Source organism: Halichoerus grypus, chromosome 11, assembly GCF_964656455.1.
Source record: "Halichoerus grypus chromosome 11, mHalGry1.hap1.1, whole genome shotgun sequence".
In the NCBI taxonomy this organism is placed as follows: Eukaryota; Metazoa; Chordata; class Mammalia; order Carnivora; family Phocidae; genus Halichoerus; species Halichoerus grypus.
Window position 1 is genome coordinate 50,313,471 of NC_135722.1, and position 27,281 is coordinate 50,340,751.

The window sequence follows — 27,281 nt, forward strand, 5'->3', positions numbered from 1 at the left end:
TTCCTGTGTCTTTCCAAGCAGGAGGATTCTCAATTCTGGATCTGTTTCCTGTTCTCTATCAGCTATGCTGTGGCTGTTGTGAAAAACAGCTCCCTGCTTTGATGTGGCCTCATCATGTATTTCTTCCTGGCCCTGCTAGCTTTCATGGTAGAGGTCCTCTTACTTCCACCTCACCTAAGAGGTTGTCCATTTTATTGGTTGCAAGCCCATAAAATGAACTACTATAACTGCCTCTACTATGCTGGTCTGCGTCATCCATACTTTCTGCTCTGTCAGTCAGGGGTGGCCACGTGCATTTGGGTACTAGATGTGCCAATCTGCTTTCCACCCCACCATGTTCATTTTGTTCCAATAACTGGCAGCCAAGCTGGGAAAAACTGTGAAACCACAAAGTGTGCTGTGCGTGAGCCCCCATTTCTTCATGATCTCCTGGTTGCCCCTCTGCCTCAACTACATCATCCCCTAAGACCTACTGTGAGCATGTGGCTATGCTAACACTAGCAAATGCTGACACCAGACCATACCTATGGTCTCTTGTGGCCTTTGTGGTTGGATTTAATAGATTTGTCATTACAACACCTTATGTTATGATACTGCAGGCCATGCTGTAGCTGCCCTGTGGAGAAGCCCTGCCCACGATGGTTGGCACACATGCCTCTCACATTTGTGTCATTCTGTCCCTGGATATCTCAGCACTCTCCTCCTCCTTCCATTGATTTCACCACCATATACCCAGAATGGCTCCAATCTCACTGCTCAGTGATCCTACTGGTGCCTTCCATTTCAAAACCATTCCGTGGTATCAGTTGAATTGTGAACCCCATGCCCCAGAAAAAGATATGTTGGAGTACCTCAGAATGTGATTTCATTTGCAGATAGGGTATTTACTGAGGTAGTCCAGTACAAATGAGGTCATTTTGGTGAGCCCCAACTCAATATGACTAGTAAACTTATATATAAAAAAAAAAGAAATTTGAACACAGAGATACGCACACAGAGAGAACACGTGAACACAAAGGCAGAGATTGAAGTGATGGCTCTAGAGGGAGAGAAAAAAGAACATTTCCTAGCTATTCTGAGAGACCCAAAATCTTGAAAGGGTATTGCAAAACAAGAAAAAATGAAATCAAATCTCTCATTAACATAGAGGCCAAACTACCAAATAAAATATTATTAAAAATAATCCAGCAAGAATACAGAACAATCATTGAATGTATTTAACCCATTAACAGAATAGAAAGAAAAAATTATGTGATTCTGTAGTAAATTTGAAAAAAAAAAATGATGAATTCCAATAGATATTCATGTTAACTTAGTAAACTGGACAGAAACTTCCTCATCAAAAACCATGATTAATGTTAAAATGCTGAAAATATTCTCTCTGAGTTTGGGCACAGGATGATGATACCTACCATCACTATTTTACTTAACTTAGTATCACAGTCCTTAAGAAGTACAAGAAGGCAAGAAAAGTAGAGGACTGTAGCATTGTGAAGGAATCAAAACAAAACAAATTATTTACAGATGACATGATTGTGCATTTACACAATCAGAAAGAACAAACAGGCATAGCATTAGATAAAATAATTGACATGAGTAAGTGATTATTAGTGATTAGTATTATTAAGCAAGATAACTGGATACAAGAACAATTTTAAAATATCAATTGTATTTCTTTTTCTAAAAGATTTTATTTTTATTTATTTGAGAGACAGAGCACGGGGGCGTGAGCATGGAGGGAGGGGCTGAAGGAGAAGCAGACTCCCTGCTGAGCAGGGAGCCCCATGCGGGCTGGATCCCAGGACCCTGGGATCATGACCTGAGCCAAAGACAGATACTTAATCGAATGAGCCACCCAGGTGCCCCATCAATTGTATTTCTATATATTAACAAATAATTAGAAAATAAAGTTCTCACATGATATCTTATGATAAAATAGCATCAGAAATCATACAACTTGGAATACATCAAAAAACTTTCTGAAAGGCATCAATAGGAAAATGATTAAACATCAGTTGGAGAAATTAAAGAAGATATACAAATATAGGGTTTTATCACATTCATGAATTATAAGGTTCTATGTTTTAAACAGACAGATTCTTCCAAAAATGGTCAAAAGATCTTATTCAATCCCAATCAACTTCTAGGAGGTTTTCCTGGGGAACTTAGGCTAAATTTTACATGGAAAGGTGAAGGATGTAGAATTCTAAGGCATTATTACAGAAGAAGAAAACTGAAGGGCTAATCCTACCAGGCATAGACACAACAGAAAACCTCAAAGCAACCATAGCCATTTGACAAGTACTAAAAGGGATTCCATGGTGATGACGAAAGAATGCTTACTTCAGTAAGTGCTGCCTGATCTATGAATAACCACATGGAAATGAAAGGCATGAATGAGTAATGAGGAGGTAAAAGAACATCACTGGGTAGAAAATAAGCAAAAGACTTGGGAAGGTCAGACTTTGGTCAACAACCACAGAAACAAGGAACTTTCTGTTGTGGGAATAAGTTACAAGTAGCACCTATCTCTTTGCTTTGCTCACCATCCTAATTGTGTCATTTGTATTGTTTGCAAGTATTTCTTACAGAAAATTAAACTTGTCATTACAGAAACAAAGTTGGGACAGGCATTTCCTAAAAGGAGGTATCCAAACAAGATGAAATATATCAGAGCTTCTACCTGATTAGTCACAAAGAAGATGCAAATTAAAACATTAGCAAGGTACCAATAAACATCCACCAGAAAGACTAAAACAAACACAAAAACATAGCAATCCCACCTATAGAGAAAAATGTGAATTAACTCAACTTCCTTGCTGTGCTAGTGCAGGCGCAAATGGCTATAATTGGAAAACTTCTCGGTCATGTCTACTAGCACTTAACCCAACAATTTCCCTCTCAGGCTTGCACCATGGCAGTGCATGCATATGTTTCCTGAATGCCAAGGAAAATGATGCTCACAGCAGAATTATTGGCAATAGAAAACCACCAAATACCCATTAACAACCAAATGGATAAATTAATTGAGGTGACATATAGCCACGGGGTAGAACATCATACAGCAATGAAAATGAAAGAACTATAATTAGACATAACTTTGTGGATGAATGCCACAAACATAATGTAAAGCAAAAAATAACAGTAAAATATTAAAAAGCCAGATATAAAAGCTTACATTTAAACAGAGCACTAATCCATTCCCTTACAGTTCAGAAACAGACAAAATTAATCTATTTTGATAGAAGTCAGAAGAGTGGTTGCCTTTGAGGAGAGAGGAAGAAAGATTGAAAGATCTGGAAAGGTGGCTTCTGGGGTGCTAGTAATTTTCTGTTTCTTTAACTGGGTTGTGGTTATACCAGTATGTTCAAATGTGAAAATCTAAGCTGTACAATTATAAGGGGTGCTCTGTAATGTGTTATACTTCAATAAAAGGTTTACTTAAAACCTTGCCATTAAACTTTCAACCTGGGCAAAAATTTTAGAATCTTTACACATAACTGTGTTCAAATTTTACCTCTGATACTATCTATATAAAATTTGACAGGATCCTTAACTTTTTGATTCTTCATTTCTCAACATATGAAGTGAATATATTGCTGTTTACTTGCAGGCAGCTATGGGAATCAGTGAGATAATTAAACACTTCGGTGCTCAGTAAATGCAATTACTATGCCCTACCTTCACTTTAAGAAGGGGAGATCCAGAGAGGTTTATTAAGTGTTCCAGGAATTCCAAATAAGTATTGGAAAAATCAGGATGGGATATCCCTAGAATTCCATCCTAGGACTGTTACCTTCAAGAGTAATTGTCTATCCTTCCTCTACATCAAAATCAAATAGAACTCAAGTCCAAAAATCACACCTTCCCAGTTGATGTTAATGTACAGTGAGGACTGAAGATGACTGCATTCTAATAAACATGTTCTATTTTGCCAATGTCAATGCAGTTATTATGGAATTTAGATAAATGACCATTTCTTCATTTGCAATCAAAGAAGAGTATCCTTATTTCTAATATGCTAACTTTAATTTGTTTTTACATTTAAAGTATATGAATTAAGAATGTATTTCATAATCAACATGTATAACCATTATATGATTTTTCATTTCCCAAACACATTAATAAATCAATGTGTTTCTTATAATTCATTGCATTAAAATCAAGTACCTATGGTAAAAAAATAAACACACACACACATAAACACACACATTTAAAGACTAAATAGAAAGGAAAAAATATAGTTTTATTTATAGAAGCCTGATAGGTTATGCAGAATATAAAAAGAATGGACAAACTTTTGGGGCACCTGAGTGGCTCAGTTGGTTAAGCATCTGACTTAGGTTTAGGTCATGATCCTGGAGTCCCGGGATCAAGCCCCTCATCTAGCTCCCTGCTCAGCAGGGAGTCTGCTTCACCCTCTGCACCTCCCCCCCTTCTTGTGCGCTCTTTCTCTCTCTCTCTTTCTCTCTCTCAAATAAATAAATAAATAAATAAATAAATAAATAAATAAATAAAATTTTAAAAAAAGAATGGACAAATTTTTAAATTAAGTGGATGTAGCAAGATTTATGACACAATGTCACCATACAAAAGTGTTTTTCATATTTTCCACTAACAAACACTTAGAAGAGTGTATTTAAAGGGTTACCATTTAAAATACATAAAAATCAAACACCTAAAAATAAATTTTACAAAAGTAGCTACTCTGAAAACTACAAAACAGCAATGAAATTAAGGAAATCCTAAATAAAGGGAAAGACAAACCATATTCAAGGACTGGATAATTCAGTATGTTAAAGTATTGGGAAATATTCTCCTCAAGATAGTTTATAGGTTCAATGCAATCCCACCAAAATCTCAAGAGTTTCTGTATGGATTTGTGTGTATGTGCATGTGTGCGTGTGTGTGTGTGTGTGTGTGTGTGTGTGTGTGTATGGTGAGTTAACAAGCTGATTCTAATACGTTATTTATTTATTTATTTGACACACACACACAGAGCAAGCACAAGCAGGGGAAGCAGCAGGCAAAGGCAGAGGGAGAAGCAGGCTCTGCGATGAGCAGGGAGCCTGATACGGAGCTCGATCCCAGGACCCTGGGATCATGACCTGAGCCAAAGGCAGACGCTGAACTGACTGAGCCACCCAGGCGCCCCAACAAGCTGATTCTAAAATCCATAATGAAATTTTTTAGATTGTTTGAAGACTTCCTGAATTCAATAGAGAACCATTACAAAGCTACAATAATTAAGACAATTTGGTTTTTGCCAAGAATAAGACAAATGGAATAAGGAAGCAGAGGAGAGAGTCCAGTGCAGACACAAGAAATATATGGACACTCTATAATAAATGTGTAACCAAAGAACAACGTAGAAAACTTGGTCTCTTCAATGAAAGTTGCTGAGTTAATTTTATATTCATACAAAAATAAACTTGACCTCCACTTCATACCACAAACAAAAATGTATTCCAAATGATATATAGATTTAAATGTGGAAAATAAAAAAATTAGGTTCCCATTTGGACAACAGGTTCCTATTTATTGTCCATTGGACAATATATTTACATTGCTGGAGTAAACAATTTTTTAACTAGAGCATAGAAGTCACTAAATATAATGGGAAAACAGCTTGCTCTAAATTAAAACAGGAAATCTATTCATCAAAAGACACTTTTCAAGAAAGTGAATATTAAAAAGAGGATTTGTATCCTGTATATATAAGGAACTCTATAAAAATCAAAAGAAAAAGCAAACAAGCCAATGAAAAAATGGGGAAAAACCTGGAACAGGCTTATAAGAAACTATATTCAAAGTGCCATTAAACATATGAACAGGTATATGATATCATTAGTTAGGAAAATGCTAACTAATACCAAAATCAGAAAACAAACCCACAGGAATGGTTAGCTTTAAAAATACTGATAATATCAAATATTGGTAAAGATATGAATCAACAGAAACTCTCACATGCTGCTGGTGTGAATGTAAACTGGTATAAATTCTTTTAAACCCTGTTGGGTAGTATCTCAAACTTGACCCAGCAGTTTAGCTCCTGAAATATTCACCAACAGAAATGTATATATGTGTGCTCTAAAAGACCTAATAATGTTTATAGCAATATAATTATAACCAAACTAGAACACAATGAAAGTGTCTAGGAAAAGAAAAATTGATAACTTTTGGTGTGTTCATACAATTACAAGAATTAAAATGAATGAACAGGAGCACCTGGGTGAATCAGTCGGTTAAGCATCTGACTCTTGGTTTAAGCTCAGATCATGATCATGATCTCCATGTTCCGGGAACCTGCATCAGGTTCTGCGCTCAGCGAGGAGTCTGCTGGAGAGTAGCTCCCTCTGCTCCTCCCTCTCTGCTCCCCACTCTGCTCACGCTCTCTCTGTCTCAAATAAATAAATAAAATCTTAAAAAAAAAAAAAGAATGAAACACCTGCCATACACAACATGGAAAAATCTCACAAAGGTAATGTGAAATGAGCCAGAAACATAAGTATTAATACTGGATTCTTCAATTTATATATTATATTTTATTATATTATAAATGCAAGTTATAGGCAAAACCAATCTAGGATGTTGGAAGTCAGGATGGTGGTAACTTTCGGTGTAGAAGGAGGGGACAGTTACTGGGATGGGATAAAAAAGAATATGTAGTAAGGATCAGAATTAACAAACAGTAGCCAGCAAGCCAAATCTGGCCTGCCACCTATTTTTATAAATGAAGTTTAATTTGAACCCAACCATATCAATTCAAATTGTCCATAGCTATTTCCATGCTACAATATCAAAAGTGCATAGTTAAGACAGAGAACTATATGGCCTGAAAAAAACTAAAATATTTACAATCTATTCCTTATAGAAAAGAAAAAAACACAATTCACAGTGCTCACCATAGCACATACCCTCCCCAGTGTCTATCACCCAGCCACCCCATCCCTCCTACCCCACCCCCCACTCTAGCAGCCCTCAGTTTGTTTCCTGAGATTAAGAATTCCTCATATCAGTGAGGTTATATGATACATGTCTTTCCCTGATTGACTTATTTCACTCAGCATAACACCCTCCAGTTTCATCCACGTCATTGCAAATGGTAAGATCTCATTCCTTTTGATGGCTGCATAATATTCCATTGTATATATATACCACATGCTGGCCTCTATTCCACGTTATTACCTGGGCTGCAATTCTATGTGATAAATCATTGAGCAGTACATTCACATGCATAGTCTGCTGGACGTATGTTATCTTTATGTTAGACTTTTATTTCCAATTCAACAAGCCATTATTTGCTTCCTGTGATGTATCCAGATGTGTTCTGGGTGCTTTATATAATGCATAAGCTGTAAAAAGCACAATCTTTTTCCTCAGTAACCTCAAAACCTCCATGAAGAGTCATGACATACCACTCAAGGCCTAAGTAAATGTCACTCTGTATTTTAGTGCTTGAGTGCTCATGAGGAACCACAAGATAATAGAGCAGTGAAAAGCAATTGAAACAGATTTCTTTAGACGTTATACAGAAATTATCTATTGCTGCATAACAAATTACCACATATGTCCTGTCTTCAAAGAACTCAAATGTTTATCTCACAGTTTCAGTAAGGCAGGGGTCTGGGTACAGCTTAGCTGAGTCTGCAAGACTATAATCAAGGTATGGTCAGGGCCAGGGTCTCACATGAGGCTCAACTGGGGAAGAATATGCATTCAAGATCACCAGGTTGTTAGCAAGATTCAGCTAGTTCCTTGTGGCCTGTTAGATTGAGGGACTCAGTTTCCTGCTGGCTGTTGGCTGGAGGAGGCCACATTTAGTTCCTAGCTGGTTGTTGGCTACAGATGGCCCTCAGTTCTTTGCCATATGGCAAAGCAACATGCTGACATTTCATCAGAGCCAATCTTAGGTAACACAGGCATGAAAGTAATATCCTATCACCTCTGCCATTATACCATTGGTTAGAAGCACATCACAGGCCCTACCCATATTCAAGAGCAAAGGATTACACAAGGGTTCAAGGAGGCAGAGATAATCAGGGACTATTTATTATTTTATAATCTGTCCATCACAGAAAGATTTGGATGGAAACCCTAGTTAGACTGTAAGCTTTTTGAAGGCAACAGTGGTAAAACTTCAAATTTTTTTACACTGACTCATAAAATTTGGTGCAATGATTTGCTCATAGCTCATTTTTTGTTGTTGAAGTATCAGCCAGACACTTGATAGGGGTTCCAGGTAGAGTTATAATACTTGAATTGAACCTCTTACATTTTCTGGCATTAAGAGTCTCAACCGGGGTGGGGGGTGGGGTGGTGCACCTGGGTGGCTCCATCGTTAAGCATCTGCCTTCAGCTCAGGTCATGATCCCAGGGTCCTGGGATTGAGCCCTGCATCGGGCTCCTTGCTCGGCGGGGAGTCTGCTTACCCCTCTCCCTCTGCCTGCCGCTCCCCCCACTCATGCTCTCTCTCTCTGTGTGTCACATAAATAAATAAAATCTTAAATAAACAAAAAGAGTCTAAACTAGGAACCACAGAAATAATAGAAAAATAGAAATTGAAAAATAGCTAAATGGGCAACAGATTACTGGTTTTATTGATATCTAGGTAAACACAAGACTCTCTTTGCCAATGTGAGACTTCTCTATAATGGAGAAACATAACGTTGAAATCTGGGTCTTCTTTTTTCCTATGAATCTAGAATTGCTAGGTCTGAAAAGCAACCTGCCCCCATTATACAACTGTCCACATTGACAACAATGGCCAAACTTCCCCAGGAATCTTAGGTCCTTGAACTTATTATCACAGGAAAATAGCAATTATGAGAGCAAGAACACATGCACACAAGAACTCATCATTCACCCACAGTGACCTGGCCACTAGCTAGATGGGGCCCAATTAATATATAAGGAGCTGACCCATTTCTTGGGGAAAAGCTAGTGAGTGGCTGGACAGAGATGGATTGAGGAGTGGATGTATCATCCTCCCCATGTGTCAATGTGATAATGTAGGACCAGGGGCCTGGAAGCTGGGGTGCATAATTTCTCCCTTCATTGTCACCATAATTATTCCAGTGAACATCAGTTACTATCTTCCCAGTGTACTGATAATCCATAGCCCATAACATGCATCTCTGTTCTACAATGCCCAGAACATGTCTAAACTTTCCATTTATATGGATAATTTAGGTTTTTTGCTTTGCATTTAATGCCTGTGGATCACTAGTCACTTGAGTTAGTAGCTAAAATCCTTCTGAGATTATATAGCATTGTCCTGTATTTACAGATGGAGAAAGAGGGATTTCAGTTTTTCTCTGAATATGGCCCCAGGGAGATGCACATTTTAACAATGGCCCCACAGCTCAATTCCACTTTGCTATCAAGTCCATGTCTCCAGAACTGTAACTTATTCTCTCTCTGGTGGTAAAGACAAGGAAGGCTCCCCTTTCCACATAAAGCTGGTAGAAGGTAGAGAAAGGTGTTCATTGTGTTGACTTTATGCTTTGATTGTTACCTATTCACAAATATTCATATGAACTTCCTGAGAATCAGGTAATATTAGGATTCACCTTGTCTTCAGGGATCCACGTAACACACAGATATCTGACCCAGACTAGTTTATAGATAAATATTGTAATAGTTTTTCTCAGATTGAATGAAAACCTGAGAACTGGAATTTAAAAAGGAACTACAGAAAACTAGTCTAAAAGGAATGATGACATATATGTTAATTACAGGGTATTTACTCTAAGGTAATAAACTTTACCTAATATTTTTAAAAGCTTGATTGAAAAATATTAATATTATAATAACTAATATTGCTATTATTTAAGTCTCCCTAGAATTGATTTTAACAATTTAAATGTATTGCTTTCAAAATTATCTTTAACATTTTAATTGAACAAGGCTTTGTAACATTTATAACATTTCTGTATGTATTTAGCTGCCTCCTTTATTCCCTGTAATGTCTATTGAAAACCTCTATCATATTCTCAAACCAGCATCTATCACTTCATACTCCTTGAACAGCAGTAAATTTCCCACTCTTAATTTATAAGGAAGAGAAAGAAAAAAAGAAAGAAAGAGAGAAAGGGAGGAAGGGAGGAAGAGAGGAAGAGAGGAAGATAAAGACAGAAAGGAAAGGAAGGCAGGAAGGGAGGGAGGGAGGAAGAAAGAAAGGAAGGAAATTCTGACATAGGATATGACATGGATGACTTTAGGGGATATTACACTAAGTGAAATATGCCAATCACAAAAGGACAAATGCTGTGTGATTCCACTTATGTGAGATATTAGGAGTAGTCAAAACTCTATAAAGAGATAACTGGGGAATGAGGAGTGAATGTTTAATGGTGTACAGTTTCAGTTTTACAAGAGGAAAAGAGTTGTGGATATGGATGGTAGTGATGGTTGCACAATATTATGAATGTATTTAATACTACTGAACTATACACTTAAAAACACTTAAGATGGTAAACTTTATATTAGGTGTGTTTGACCACAATTTTTAAAAAAGAAAAAAAAAGAACACCAAGTAGGCACTGCATTATAATTCCCTCACATAAGCCTCCACCAATCTACCCATTTGCCACTTATCCTCGAAGGTCAATGGAAATGATCATCCTCATCTTTTTGAGGGCTAATTACTATCACACTCTATATTCAATCACCTATTACTTTCTTAATGAGATTTCTATACCAATTAATCCCTAGTGTTCTATATTTTCAATCTCTCACTATCTTCTATAACTTTACATTTCTCTAAGTCTGTCCAATCTTGTACAAATCCTCCATTTACCTATGGTCTTCTTAGTGATGGCCCATTTCTCTCCTTGCCTTCACTGATGAGTTTCCAGAAATAATACACATTGTGCCTCTACCACTTATTTGTCCCTTCATCCTCAAGCCAATGTTGTAGGGTCTCAGCTTTCATCACTGGACTTCACTGTGTTTCTAGGGCCACTATGCTCTCAGCTGCATTTGAAATTTTTTTAACTGACAATATTTTTTATTGAGACATAATATATACACCATAAAATTAACCCTTAAAAGTATGCAATTCACTTTTTATAGTTTTTAGTATATTCACAAAGTTGTGCATCACCACTATCTAATTACAAAATGTTTCTATCATCCCAAATAAGAAACTCATGTTCATTTAGCAATCACTCCCCATTCCCCTCTACCCCTAGGCCCTGGCAAACTCTACTCTACTTTTTTTTTTATTTTGAAATAGCTTTATTTAGGTGTAATTGACAAACAATAAATTACACGTGTTTAAAGTGTATAACTTGACAATTTTTGACATAAGCACATACCTGTGAAACTACCGCCATAGTCATGATAATGAAAATAAAGATCATTACCAACATTTTCCTTGTGCCCTTTTATAAACCCTCCCTCTCTGTAGCTCCCTCCAAACTCTCCCATTGGTAGCCCAGGATCTTCTTTCTGTAACTTTAGATTATTTTACATTCTCTAGAACTCCTTTTTAATTTAAATTCAATTAATTAACATATAAAGTACTATTTGTTGCAGGGGTACTGGTCTGTGATTCATCAATCTTATATAATACCCACTGCTCATTACAACACATACCTTCCCCAATATCTATCACCCAGTTACCGCATCCTCCCACCTCCCTCCCTTCCAGCAACCCTCAGTTTCTTTCCTAAGATTAAGAGTTTCTTATGGTTTGTCTCCCTCTCTGGTTTTGTCTTGTTTCATTTTTTCCTCTCTTCCCCTATGGTCCTCTGCCTTGTTCCTTAAATTCCACATATCAGTGAGATCATATGATAATTGTCTTTCTCTGCTTGACTTATTTTGCTTAGCATAATACTCTCCAGTTCTATCCACGTCGTTGTAAATGGCAAGATTTCATTTTTTGATGGCTGCGTAATATTCCATTATATATATATACCACAGCTTCTTTGTCCATTCATCTGTCAATGGACATCTTGGCTCTTTCCATAGTTTGGCTATTGTGGACATTGCTGCTATAAACATCGGGGTGCACGTACCCCTTCAGATCACTACATTTGTATCTTTAGGGTAAATACCCAGTAGTGAAATTGCTGGGTCATAGGGTAGCTCTACTTTCAACTTTTTGAGGAACTTCCATACTATGTTCCAGAGTGGCTGCACCAGCCTGCATTCCCACCAACAGTGTAGGAGGGTTCCCTTTCTCCACATCCTCGCCAACATCTATCATTTCCTGACTTGTTAATTTTAGCCATTCTGACTGGTGTGAGGTGGTATCTCATTGAGGTTTTGATTTGGATTTCCCTGATGCTGAGTGATATTGAGCACTTTTTCATGTGTCTGTTGGCCATTTGGATGTCTTCTTTGCAGAAATGTCTGTTCATGTCTTCTGCCCATTTCTTGATTGGATTATTTGTTCTTTGGGTGTTGAGTTTGAGAAGTTCTTTATAGATTCTGGATACTAGCCCTTTAACTCATATGTCATTTGCAAATATCTTCTCCCATTCTGTAGGTTGTCTTTTGGTTTTGTTGACTGTTTCCGTTCCTGTGCAAAAGTTTTTTATCTTGATGAAGTCCAATAGTTCATTTTTGCCTTTCTTTCCCTTGCCTTTGGAGACATTTCTAACAAGAAGTTGTTGCAGCCAAGGTCGAAGAGGTTGACGCCTATGTTCTCCTCAAGGATTTTGATGGATTCCTATCTCACACTGAGGTCTTTCATCCATTTTGAGTCTATTTTGGTGTGTGGTGTAAGGAAATGGTCCAGTTTCATTCTTCTGCCTGTGGCTGTCCAATTTTCCCAACACCATTTGTTGAAGAGAATGTCTTTTTTCCATTGGATATTCTTTCTTGCTTTGTCGAAGATTAGTTGACCATAGAGTTGAGGGTCCATTTCTGGGTTCTCTATTCTGTTCCATTGATCTTTGTGTCTGTTTTTGTGCCAGTACCATACTGTCTTGATGATGACAGCTTTGTAACAGAGCTTGAAGTCTGGAATTGTGATGCCACCAGCTTTGCTTTTCTTTTTCAACATTCCAGTCCTATGAAAAAAGTTGATGGTATTTTGATAGGGATTGCACTGAATGTGTAGATTGCTCTAGGTAGCAAAGACATTTTAACAATATTTGTTCTTCCAATCCATGAGCATGGAACATTCTTCCATTTCTTTGTGTCTTCCTCAATTTCTTTCATGAGTATTCTATAGTTTTCTGAGTACAGATCCTTACCCTCTTTGGTTAGATTTATTCCTGGGTATCATGGTTTGGGGTACAACTGTAAATGGGATCGACTCCTTAATTTCTCTTTCTTCTGTCTCATTGGTGTATAGAAATGCAGCTGATTTCTGTGCATTGATTTTATATCCTGCCACTTTACTGAATTCCTGCATGAGTTCTAGCAATTTTGGGGTGGAGTCTTTAGGTTTTCCACATAGAGTATAAACATTTGAAATTTTTAATCCTTAGAGGACCTGACCACTTAAGCAATTTGACATTGTTGTTCATGTAACACCCAGTCATAACACCATCTCTCTTGGTGTTAATGATTCCTGTAAAGCTGTCTAGCCTCATCTTGTTTTAGTGTATATAGTCCTTTCCAATAACTTCTATGGAGTTTGTCTTCATTGGTTTTCTCTTGTAAATGTACTCTCTGAAGTGATTCACCCACACTGTTGAATTAAAATGGCACGTATACAGTGATAACTCTGAAACGTTCTGGAGACTTTTGCCTGGAAATTCACACCCACGTGGGCACTGAAGATCCATGGAAATCTTTAGGTGGGTTTCCCACAATCATTTCACAAACAACATATTCAAAATTGAATGCATTGATTTTTATTATTTATTATATATTAATTATCTATTCATAGAATCTTACGATCTAATGATGTTTAAAATTCTGTCAATATAGTTCATCTCTCCTTCCAATTTCATGAGAGACTATGGACTCTGAGAAACAACTGAGGGTTTTAGAGGGGAGGTGGGTGGGGGGATGGGTTAGCCTGGTGATGGGTATTAAGGAGGGCATGTATTGAATGGAGCACTGGGTGTTATACGCAAACAATGAATCATGGAACACTACATCAAAAACTAATGATGTAATGTATGGTGACTAACATAACATAATAAAATTTTAAAAATTAATTAATTAATTAATTAAAAAAATAAATCTGTCAATGTAATTATCATCAAAATGTATAAGATTATTTAGACATTTTCCTTGAATTTGAGAGTAAAAGTGTTTATATATATATATATATATATATATAATTATATATATAATTAGAGTTTGATTTAGAGTTTTCTCAATGATAGAGTACTTATCCATGACCTAGATAGCTTTCCTAATCAAAAGAAAATTTATCTAGGTATTTGTGTGTGACAATGTAATTTATTATTTCTATAGGATGTGATAATTGTGAGGACAAATGCTACAAATCCAGAAAAACATGGAGATCTTAAGCAACTTGACATCTAAATTTCCAACCTTCTTGTTGACTGGCATTCCTGGCCTAGAGTCTGTCCATGTGTGGATCTCTATCCCCTTCTGTTGTCTCTATGCCATTGCCCTCTCTGAGAACAGCATGATCCTATTTGTCATCCTTACCCAGCAGAGTCTCCATGAGCCCATGTACTATTTCCTCTCCATGCTTTCAGCTGCTGACTTGGGCTTGACTGTTTCTACAATGTCAACAACATTAGATATCCTCTGGTTTGATGCAGTTGAAATCAATCTAAATACCTGCATTATCCAGATGTTTTTTCTTCATGGATTTACCTTCATAGAATCTAGGGTGCTGGTGGCTATGGCCTTTGACCACTATGTGGCCATCTGTGATCCTCTGAGGTACGCTACCATTCTCACTAATTCTAGAATCATTCGGATGGGCCTGTTAATGATTATACGCACTGTAGTATTAATAGTACCACTACTTTTGCTCTTTAAGCCCCTCTATTTCTGTAGGGCAAATGTCCTTTCCCACTCCTACTGCTACCACCCAGATGTGATTAAATTAGCATGTTCAGATACTCAGGCCAACAGCATCTGTGGATTAATTGATCTCATCCTGACCACAGGAGTAGATACACCATGAATTGTCCTGTCTTATATCTTGATCATTCGTTCTGTCTTCAGTATTGCCTCCCCTGAAGAGCGACATAAGGTCTTTAACACCTGTGTCTCCCATATTGGAGCAGTGGCTGTTTTCTACATCCCCATGATGAGCCTGTCCTTTGTACATCACTATGGTCCATCAGCCCCCAAAGTTGTCCATTCGGTGATGGCCAATATATATCTGCTTTTGCCTCCCATGCTCAACCCCATAATCTATAGTGTAAAAACAAAACAGATTCGCAAGGCTATATAATCAGTCTTCTCCTTACAAAATAAACAGAGATAACTGCTTGAGAAAAACCTGAAAAGTGACTTTCACTGTAGAAAAGCAACTCTGGTATGTTACTGTCTATCAGATATGTTTTTGTTATTTTATTCCTTTATTCAACAAATATTTAGGGGGCATTTTTGTGTCTTCAGTCATAAAATATGTTACACCCCAAGAATTTTATAGTCCAATAAGGGAGACATGAAAACATTAGTAATAAAGTAATAAAAGTACTCAAAGTAATTAACATTTAGAGACTACTTTATACTATGTGTTCTACTAATAGCTTTTAAGACATATTCCATTTAATCTTCAAACAGCTCAATGAAATATATAATAATATTAATTACATTTTAGAGATGAAGAAACTGAGGCCTAAAGACATGTAGACCATCAACCAGACATCTAACTTGGCTCAGGGATGAGATTTGAATCCAGGCTCTCTGCATGTTAGATGCCACACTCTTCACTAGTGTCCTAATACTCTGCCAAAAGCATCTAGAAAAATATTACAAGATAAAAAGTAAGCACTGAGTCTTCTTGTTCATGCATCATGCATTTAAAAAAGTTGTGTTGTGGGGCACTTGGGTGGCTCAGTCGTTAAGCATCTGCCTTCGGCTCAGGTCATGATCCCAAGGTCCTGGGATCGAGCCCTGCATCAGGCTCCCTGCTACATGGGAGGCCTGCTTCTCTCCCTCCCACACGACCTGCTTGTGTTCTCTCTCTTGCTGTGTCTCTCTCTATCAAATAAATAAATAAAATCTTTAAAAAAATAAAAAATTTGTGTTGTCCTTCCTAGAGTATACTTTAGCTTGTTTTCTTCATTCATAGTTAATAGTTCAAAAGGTAGGAATAGATATGTCATGCCATGTAAGCCATAGATCAGTATCTAGTATTGGACGGTCAATAGCACAGCTTCAAGAATTAGCGGCATTTGTTAATTCATTACAAGAAAACGATGAAGGGGGGACCACTAGATCAAAAACTAATGATGTATTGTATGGTGACTAACATAATAAAATAAAATTTTTTAAAAAGGTGGAATAAGAGAAAAAAAAAGAAATGGGAACTTTGGAGAACTGGGAAAAGTTTGAGGCAGCATTTCTTAACCTTTTTTAAACATAATGATCCCTTTGGAATCTAATGAAATCTATGAACCCTCCTCCACAGAAAAATCACATATAAACACATTCATATTTTCCATAAAATTTCAGAGGTTTCACAAATGACACAAAGGACCTACTATAGCTATCTTAACCAACCAAAGAACCAAGGTAAATAATTCATGATGCTCAGCCTATAAATGGTTATACATAGCCATACCTAAAATATGGTTCCTAAAAAAAAGAATTTTTTGGTAACCATAGCAATTTAAGAGGCAGGCAGAAGCTTAAAACTCAGTTGTATAAAATGGCAGAAAAATGCAGAGGAAAGTGGAGGTGGAAACCTGATGGGAATCATATCAATTTTATTGCAGTTGGAAAAGTAACAAATAAGAGGGATATGTCATGTATCCCACAAACACTGGAGGGAGCAATGTGCTGGAGCCAGAACACATCAGCTTGCAAGCGGCCATACTGTGCAACTCATCTCAACTCTTGTGTTCAATGATGTCATATTGGCAGTTTGAGATCACCATTTATACCTAGGAACTGACAAATACTACAAATGAGGACTTTTTATTTTTCAGAGATTCAGTTTTCCAGCATACCAGTGACTGTGAGCCAACTTTATGTTTGGCTTTGTAAGAAGCAATAGAAATTAAAAGCTGGAAAAAAACATATTCCCTGCACTCGAGAGGCTTAAAGTCTAGTGTGTGAAGCTGTGACATAGACAAAAAATTATAAAGTAATGTACTTATGTTGTGATGGTTGATAATGCAAAATTATACCCCTTGTTTGTGTTGCCATCTAAGTTGAAAATGTTTCCAAAGGTAAATAGAGAAGTGTATTTTGGAAGCAATTCTGTGGAAGAATGTGAGAAGTACCATGTCACCATTTTACCCTTCGTGGGAGAATACACCCTGAGTTTTAAATTCATAGGTCTGATCTGGATATAGTGTTGAAGAATATAAAAACATAAAACTTTACTTCCTTTTTTCTTCTCTTTTCTCTATCCATCAGATTCTTTTAAGTGAATTTAGATGGTAGGGTTTGTATTAGTTGCTTAAAGAACATCTTTTACTTGAACAATACTATTCTATAAAGGAATTGATTTGTAGATTGGTTTAGAAATTTGGGTGTGCTTCCAGAATGTATGGGGGACTTTTGTTATGGTAATTCGATATTCCTGTTAGCTGCCTAGAGCTTCATGAGAATACTAAAGTTGAGGGACTTATACATTGAGATGCTCAAAGGGCTACAATATTACAAAGCTTACTCCTAACAGCCTACTCAAGAAAAGACTCTAGATATCTCTGGAGACTTAGCTGAAATTGAACAAGAGAACAAGGTAATGGCAAAAGGGACTTTTTTTTAATGTATTTTGGGGACTTTATAAATTGCAAGCAAAAACTTGGATAACCTTATTTAGTTTGAGTTGTACTGTTGATCTACAAAATGTCTGGGATACTACATATACATGTTACTTAGTATAATTCATTAAAGGGAATAAACTAGTGCTTGGCTTAGTGTATAGAGTGGGCTTGAGGTAAATTTATTAAATTAACATTCTAATAAAGTTCAGTAGCTCAAGGGGGAACCATTAAAAAGATTCTAATAGGATTGCGTGCCTGGGTGGCACAGTTGGTTGAGCATCCAACTTTTGGTTTCAGCAGGTCATGATCTCAGGGTCATGAGATCGAGCCCCACCTCAGGTTCAGCACCTAGTCTGCTTGGGTTTTTCTCTCTCTCTCTGCTTCTCCCCTCCCCTCTTCAAATAAATAAATAAATCTTTTTAAAAAGATACTCATAGGAGAGTCTTGAGGATCTGAATAGTTCATCCTATAGGTTACATGTAGAAATAAAAGAGACTGTCAAGAAAGGAAAAAATACAGTTCTATGCATGTGAAGGCATTTGCGTATTGTCATTATGTTTTTCCATACACTGTATATGTCCTGAATCTTTCATTCATGTACATCTGTTGTGTTCCTTGCCTTTTTTTCTCTCTTCAATTGATCCATCCAGTAAGCTGTCATCTGATCAATTATGGAAAAAATTGAATCAAAATGTTTCCTTAAGAAGGATGGTTCAAGTCTGTCAGCCTTGAAGTAAAACATGCTTGCTTATCTACTTCATTAGCCATGTGTTCCAATTAGACTTGTATTCTTACCATTCATCGAATGCAACAGGTTGACTTCAAATTGAATCATGCTTCTTCCCATCCTAAAATACCACATTCCTTTCACTTTTTCTTTTAATACACATTGTATTCATGATTCTACTTCTTTTATGAACAATTCTTTAACCAATAAAATAAAGTGGCTGAGGAAAGTAAGCACACTGGGATGAATAGATTATATAAGGTTAGAACACCTACCCTAGATTGAGAAGCCTAGAGGACACAGCATCCACTAAGCTCATTAGAAATGAGCTGTGAAAATGATACCAGCATCACTGAGGAGTGGCTCTTCTCTGCCTACCAGGGACAACATGAGATGCAGTCACTGAGCCAGGCTCATTAATAACCACGTATATGATGAGGTCTGGACAAAACAGAGGCCAGGTAATCACCAAAAACCAGAGGGGAGTCAGGCTCAGTAATAACCATGTATATGATAAGGTCTGGACAAAACAGAGGCCAGGTAATCACCAAAAACCAGAGGGCTGCAGTTATTATAAGAACCGACGAGGTCCATGGGGCGTCTGGGTGGCTCAGTCATTAAGCATCTGCCTTCGGCTCAGGTCATGACCCCAGGGTCCTGGGATCAAGCCCCTCATGGGGCTCCCTGCTCAGCAGGAAGCCTGCTTCTCCCTCTCCCACTCCCCCTGCTTGTGTTCCCTCTCTCTGTGTCTCTCTCTCCGTCAAATAAAAAATAAATCTTAAAAAAAAAAAAAGAACTGCCAAGGTCCAAAGAGCAGGCAAGAGAGCTTAAAGGGCAAGCAGTTGTGGGGATGTTTAATAGAGCATGACATCCTTGGGGCAAAATAGACAAACAGCCAACAAGGGGCTAGGTAACATCACAAAAAGGAGACAAGAATGGACAAAAAGGAGACTGGAAGAACTGTCATACTTTGATATAAGATTCACTTTGAGTTAAGGAGAAAAATAAGGAAAGAAGTTTTGGTAGAAAGAATCATCTGAGACTGTCAGGCAGTTCTAAACAGAATTAGTCAAGGCCATTGGGTATCCCCAAGTCAAAGTCATCTGTCAGAGGAATTCTTTGTCTTCTAGGAATGGGCCTGCCTTAGTTTCCCTGTCACATTCAGTCACTAGCTGAAAACAGCTCATGGAAATGTGACCTCTGTGGAATGTGATGATGGATTAAGAGCTCAGAACTAGGACCACTGAGATAATCAGAGACGTGAAGGGCACATTTAATAATAAGCACATCTAACAAATTAAGAGGAAAGTATGCAGGGCAATACAAGGAGGAGCCAAACAACCTAACCTTGTGATAGAGAAGCCAGAGCAGCTCTGGGCTGCTCAGGAGAAGCTTAACAGCCTGCCATGTTCTCAGGTTCATGGGCTTCCCTCCAAGTTTCAAATACTCAAGAAATGGAATATCAGGTGAAGGATATGACAATTTTAGTATTGTTTTTGCAGCTTTTCTATAACAGAAATTATTTTGAAATACAGTGTTAAGAATTCTCATGAGAGAGGTCCCTGGGTGGCTCAATCAATTAAGCATCTCACTCTTGATTTCAACTCAGGTCATGATCTCAGGGTCCCAAGGTCGAGTCCCATGTCAGGCTCTGTGCTGGGCATGGAGCCTGCTTAAAATTCTCTCTCTCCCCCTGCCCCTCCCCAACCCCCACTTGTGCGTGCTCTCTCTAAAAAATAAAAAATTCTCATGAGAAAACATCTGATTGACCATTCTTGGGTAGTGCTCAATCAGGTTCATGTGTACAGGACCAGTATACTGGTCCCACTTCTACGTTTGGGTCTATCAGAAAAGGGGAAATATTTTATCAAAGAACCACCCAACACCACTCATATATCTGCTTTTTATCCAAAACAGTGTACTAAGAACATCTGATTAGGGGAGGAGCAAGATGGCAGAGGAGTAGGAGATCTAAATTTCATCTCGTCCCAGGAATTCAGCTAGATAGGGATCAAACCATTCTGAACACCTACAAACTCAACAGGAGATCGAAGAAATGAATAGCAGCAACTCTCCAAACAGAAAAGCAACCACTTTCTGGAAGGTAGGATGTGTGGAGAAGTGAATCCGAGGCGATATTCGGGAAAATAGACGGTGGTGGAGGGGGCCTCTATCAGCCACTACCGGCAAGTGATAGAGCAGCGGAGCACAAAATCGGAACTTTTAGAAGTCTGCTCTGCTGAGGGACGTCGCTCCAGGGGCTAAGTAGGGGGTGGAACCCTCGCTGGGACAGTGTGGTCTCAGGACCCTCGGGGTCACAGAAAGACAGGGGGTGCCTGAGTGTGGCAGAGCTCCCAGGTATTGGATTGGGCAAGCCAGCTGCAGACGGAGCCGAGGAGTGGGCTCTCAGCTCGGGGTTGCCATAAACCGTGATCCGCGGCACAGTCCAGCCACTGCTCCTCCAGCAGGGACCCAACAAGCGGCAGATCTGGGGAGACTCCCCTTCCTCCCCCAGGAGAAGCACACCGCAGGGATCTGCTGGGTTTGGAGACTCCAAGCAGGGTTGTGTGCCAGAGATGGAAACACTCAGTCACTGAGTGAGCATGGAGTGCAGCCAGAGACCAGGGAGATGGGAGTGATTGACTGCTTTTCTCTGGGGGCACACTGAGGAGTGGGGCCCCGAGTTCTCGGCTCCTCCAGGGCAGAGATTGGAAGGCCACTCTTGTCCTCCAAAGCTGTATGGAAAGCTTGCAGGGAACAAAAGCTCCCGAGAGCAAACCCGAGCAGATTACTTAGCCCTGACCCGGCAAGGGCAGGGCAATTCCGCCTCTGGCAAAGACATTTGGGGACCAAGGCAACAGGCCCCTCCTCCAGAAGATCAGCAAGAACAGCCGGCCAAGAGGTTACTGATCAATGAGAATGGCAGAACTACAGCACTAAGAGAATACTGCACATAGAATCATGGCTTTTTTCTCATGATTCTTTAGCCTTTCAAAGTTAATTTTTTTTTTTACCTTTCTTTTTCTTTTTTTTTTTTGGATTTTTCTTTTTCCCTTTTTCAACCAACATCTTATCAATCCCTTTCTTAAAAAATCTTTTTTATTTTTCATTTTTATAGTCATATTCTATCCCTCCATAGTAGTGAACCTTATTTTTGGTATATATATATATATTTGGTATATATATATATAAGTTGTTCTCTCTTTAAAATTTTGGGATATAGTTTCTTCTAACAGACCAAAATATACCCTAAATCTCTAGTGTATGGCTTTGTTCTAGTCTCCTGCCTGATCACATTCTTTCCCATTTTTTTAAAATCCTCTTCTTTCTTTTTTCAACCAATTTCTTATCTTATCAATTCCTCTTATAAAATCTTTTATAATTTTCATCTTTACAGTCATATTCCATCCCTTCATCATATTAACCCTTATTTTTGTACATATATAAGTTTTCCTTTCTTTAAAATTTTGGGAGGCACTTTCTTCTAACAGACCAAAATATGCCAAAAATCTAGTGTGTGGCACTGATCTATGCACCAGCCTGATCATATTTGATCATATTCTGTTTGTTTGTTTTTATGTTTTTCTTTTTCTTTTTTTTTCTTTTCTCTTTCTTTCCGTTTCTTTTCCCCCGGTTTCAGGTCTCTTCTGATTTGTTTAGTGTATATTTTTCTGGAGACATTGTTACTCTGTTGGCATTTGGTTTGCTCATTCATCTATTCTCCTCTGGACAAAATGACAAGATGGAAAATATCACCTCAAAAAAAAGAACAAGAGGCAGTACCAACTGCCAGGGACCTAATCAATACAGACATTAGTAAGATGTCAGAACTAGAGTTAAGAATGATGATTTTTTTTTAATTTTTTTATTGTTATGTTAATCACCATACATTACATCATTAGTTTTAGATGTAGTGTTCCATGATTCATTGTTTGTGCATAACACCCAGTGCTCCATGCAGAATGTACCCTCTTTAATACCCATCATGAGGCTAACCCATCCTCCCACCCCCCTCCCCTCTAGAACCCTCAGTTTGTTTTTCAGAGTCCATCGTCTCTCATGGTTCTTCTCCCCCTCTGATTCCCCCCCTTCATTCTTCCCCTCCTGCTATCTTCTTCTTTTTTTTTTTCTTAACATATATTGCATTATTTGTTTCAGAGGTACAGATCTGAGATTCAACAGTCTTGCACAATTCACAGCACTTACCAGAGCGCATACCCTCCCCCGTGTCTATCATCCAGTCACCCCATCCCTCCCACCCCTCACCACTCCAGAAACCCTCAGTTTGTTTCCTGAGATTAAGAATTCCTCATATCAGTGAGGTCATATGATACATGTCTTTCTCTTTTTGACTTATTTTGCTCAGCATAATACCCTCCAGTTCCATCCACGTCATTGCAAATGGTAAGATCTCATTCCTTTTGATGGCTGCAAAATATTCCATTGTATATATATGCCACATCTTCTTTATCCATTCATCTGTCGATGGACATCTTGGCTCTTTCCACAGTTTGGCTATTGTGGACATTGCTGCTATAAACAAGAATGATGATTTTTTTTTAAGATTTTATTTATTTGACAGAGAGAGACACAATGAGAGAGGGAACAAAGCAGGGGGAGTGGGAGAGGGAGAAGCAGCCTTCCCCCTGAGCAGGGAGCCCTATGCAGGGCTCAATCCCAGGACCCTGGGATCATGACCTGAGCTGAAGGCAGACGCGTAACGACTGAGCCACCCAGGCGCCCTCAGAATGATGATTTTAAAGATACTAGCTGGGCTTGACAAAAGCATGGAAGATATTAGAGAAACGCTTTCTGGAGAAATATAAGAACTAAAATCTAACCAAGTCAAAATCAAAAAGGCTATTAATGAGGTGCAATCAAAAATGGAGGCTTTAACTGCTAGGATAAATGAGGCAGAAGAGAGAATTAGTGATATAGAAGACCAAATTATGGAAAATAAGGAAGCTGAGAAAAAGAGAGATAAACAACTACTGGGCAGAATTCGAGAGATAAGTGATACCATAAGACGGAACAATATTAAAGGGCAGAATTCGAGAGATAAGTGATACCATAAGATGAAACAATATTAGAATAACTGGGATGCCAGAAGAAGAAGAAAGAGAGAGAGGGGCAGAAGGTATATTGGAGCAAATTATAGCAGAGAACTTCCCTAATCTGGGGAAGGAAACAGGCATCAAATCCAGGAGGCACAGAGAACCCTCCTTAAATCAATAAAAATAAGTCAACACCCTGACATCTAATAGTAAAACTTACAAGTCTCAGAGACAAAGAGAAAATTCTGAAAGCAGCTTGGGACAAGAGATCTGTAACCTACAATGGTAGAAACATTAGATTGGCAACAGACCTGTCCACAGAGACCTGGCAGGCCAGAAAGGACTGGCATGATATCTTCAGAGCACTAGATGAGAAAAATATGCAGCCAAGAATACTATATCCAGCTAGGCTGTCATTGAAAATAGAAGGAGAGATAAAAAGCTTCCAAGACTAACAAAAACTAAAGGAATTTGCAAACACAAAACCAGCCCTACAAGAAATCTTGAAAGGGGTCCTGTAAGCAAAGAGAGAGCCTAAAAGTAACATAGACCAGAAAGGAACAGAGACAATATACAGTAACAGTCCCCTTACAGGCAATACAATGGCACTAAATTCATATCTTTCAATAGTTACCCTGAATGTACATGGGCTAAATGCCCAATCAAAAGACACAGGGTATCAGATTGGATAAAAAAAGAAGACCCATTGATATGCTGTCTGCAAGAGACGCATTTTAGACCCAAAGACACCCCCAGAGTGAAAGTGAGGGGTTGGAAAACCATTTACCATGCTAATGGACACCGAAAGAAAGCTGGGGTGGCAATCCTTATATCAGACAAATTAGATTTTAAAACCAAAGATTATAATAAGAGATGAGGAAGGACAGTATATCATACTTAAAGGGTATATCCAATAAGAAGATCTAGCTTTTGTAAATATCTATGCCCCTAACATGGGAGCAGCCAATTATATAAACCAATTAATAACAAAAGCAAAGAAACACATTGACAACAATACAATAATAGTGGGGGACTTTAACACCCCCCTCACTGAAATGGACAGATCATCTAAGCAAAAGATCAACAAGGAAATAAAGACTTTAAATGACACATTGGACCAAAGGGACTTCACAGATATATTCAGAACATTTCATCCCAAAGCAACAGAATACACATTCTTCTCTAGTGCCCATGGAACATTCTCCAGAATAGATCACATCCTAGGTCACAAATCAGGTCTCAACTAGTACCAAAAGGTTGGGATCATTCCTTGCATATTTTCAGACCACAATGCTGTGAAACTAGAACTCAATCACAAGAGGAAAGGTGGAAAGGCCTCAAGTATGTGGAGGCTAAAGAGCAACCTACTAAAGAATGAATGGGTCAACCAGGAAATTAAAGAAGAATTTAAAAATTCATGGAAACAAAGGAAAATGAAAACACAACTGTTCAAAATCTTTGGGATGCAGCAAAGACAGTCCTAAGAGGAAAGTATAAAGCAATACAAGCCTTTCTCAAGAAACAAGAAAGGTCTCAAATACACAACCTAACCCTACACCTAAAGGATCTGGAGAGAGAACAGCAAATAAAGCCTAAACCCAGCAGGAGAAGAGAAATGATAAAGATCAGAGCAGAAATCAATGAACTAGAAACCAAAAGAACAGTAGAACAGATCAACGAAACTAGGAGCTGGTTCTTTGAAAGAATTAACAAGATCGATAAGCCCCTGGCCAGACTTATCAAAAAGAAAAGAGAAACGACCCAAATAAATAAAATCACGAATGAAAGAGGAGAGATCACAACCAACATCAAAGAAATACAAACAATTATAAGAACATATTATGAGCAACTCTATGCCAGCAAATTAGATCATCTGGAAGCAATGGATGCATTCCTAGAGATGTATCGACTACCAAAACTGAACCAGGAAGAAATAGAAAACCTGAACAGACCTATAACCACTAAGGAAATTGAAGCAGTCATCAAAAATCTCCCAAAATACAAAAGCCCAGGGCCAGATGGCTTCCTGGGGGAATTCTACCAAACATTTAAAGAAGAATTAATACCTATTCTTCTGAAACTGTTCCAAAAAATAGAAATGGAAGGAAAACTTCCAAACTCGTTTTATGAGGCCAGCATTACCTTGATCCCCAAACCAGACAAAGACCCCATCAAAAAGCAGAATTACAGACCAATATCCTTGATGAACATGGATGCAAAAATTCTCACCAAAATACTAGCCAATAGGATCCAACAGTACATTACAAGGATTCTTCACCATAACCAAGTGGGATTTATCCCTGGGCCGCAAGGTTGGTTCAACATCCACAAATCAATTAATGTGATACAATACATTAATAAAAGAAAGAACAAGAACCATATGACCCTCTCAATAGATGCAGAAAAAGCATTTGACAAAGTACAGCATCCTTTCTTGATCAAAATTCTTCAGAGTATAGGGATAGATGGTTCATACTCAATATCATAAAAGCCATCTATGAAAAAGCCACAGCAAATATTCTCAATGGGGAAAAACTGAGAGCTTTCCCCCTAAGTTCAGGAATGCGGCAGGGATGTCCACTATCACCACTGCTATTCAACATTGTATTAGAAATTCCAGCCACAGCAATCAGACAACAAAAAGAAATAAAAGGCATCCAAATCAGCAAAGAAGAAGTCAAACTCTCACTCTTTGCAGATGATATGATATTTATGTGGAAAACCCAAAAGACTCCACCCCAAAACTGCTAGAACTCATACAGGAATTCAGTAAAGTGGCTGGATATAAAATCAATGCACAGAAATCAGTGGCATTCCTATACACCCACAACAAGACAGAAGAAAGAGAAATTAAGGAGTCGATCCCATTTACAATTGCACCCAAAACCATAAGATACCTAGGAATAAATCGAACCAAAGAGGCCAAGAATCTGTACTCAGAAAACTATAAAATACTCATGAAAGAAATTGAGGAAGACACAAAGAAATGGGAAACGTTCCATGCTCATGGATTGGAAGAACAAATATTGTGAAGATGTCAATCCTACCTAGAGCAATCTACACATTCAATGCAATCCCTATCAAAATACCATCCACTTTTTTCAAAGAAATGGAACAAATAATCCTAAAATTTGTATGGAACCAGAAAAGACCCCAAATAGCCAGAGGAATGTTGAAAAAGAAAAGCAAAGCTGGTGGCATCACAATTGCGGACTTCAAGCTCTATTACAAAGCTGTCATCATCAAGACAGTATGGTACTGGCACAAAAACAGACACAAAGATCAGTGTAATAGAATAGAGAGCCCAGAAATGGACCCTCAACTCTATGGTCAACTCATCTTTGACAAAGCAGGAAAGAATGTCCAATGGAAAAAAGACAGTCTCTTCAACAAATGGTGTTGGGAAAATTGGACAGCCACATGCAGAAGAATGAAACTGGACCGTTTCCTTACACCACACACAAAAATAGACTCCAAATGGTTGAAAGACCTCAATGTGAGACAGGAGTCCATCAAAATCCTAAAGGAGAACACAGGCAGCAACCTCTTCGACCTCAGCCACAGCAACTTCTTCCTAGAAACATCTCCAAAAGCAAGGGAAGCAAGGGCAAAAATGAACTCTTGGGACTTCATCAAGATAAAAAGCTTTTGCACAGCAAAAGA

General features: G+C 38.2%; 1 protein-coding gene across 1 annotated transcript; it reads left to right on the top strand.

Annotated features, from left to right (window-relative positions):
* Nucleotides 1–14,428: 14,428 nt before the first annotated feature.
* Nucleotides 14,429–15,346, top strand: OR51F1 (olfactory receptor family 51 subfamily F member 1). The gene is given in 1 exon segment (XM_036114409.1): nucleotides 14,429–15,346. A coding segment is annotated over 1 exon segment (918 nt).
* Nucleotides 15,347–27,281: the final 11,935 nt, after the last annotated feature.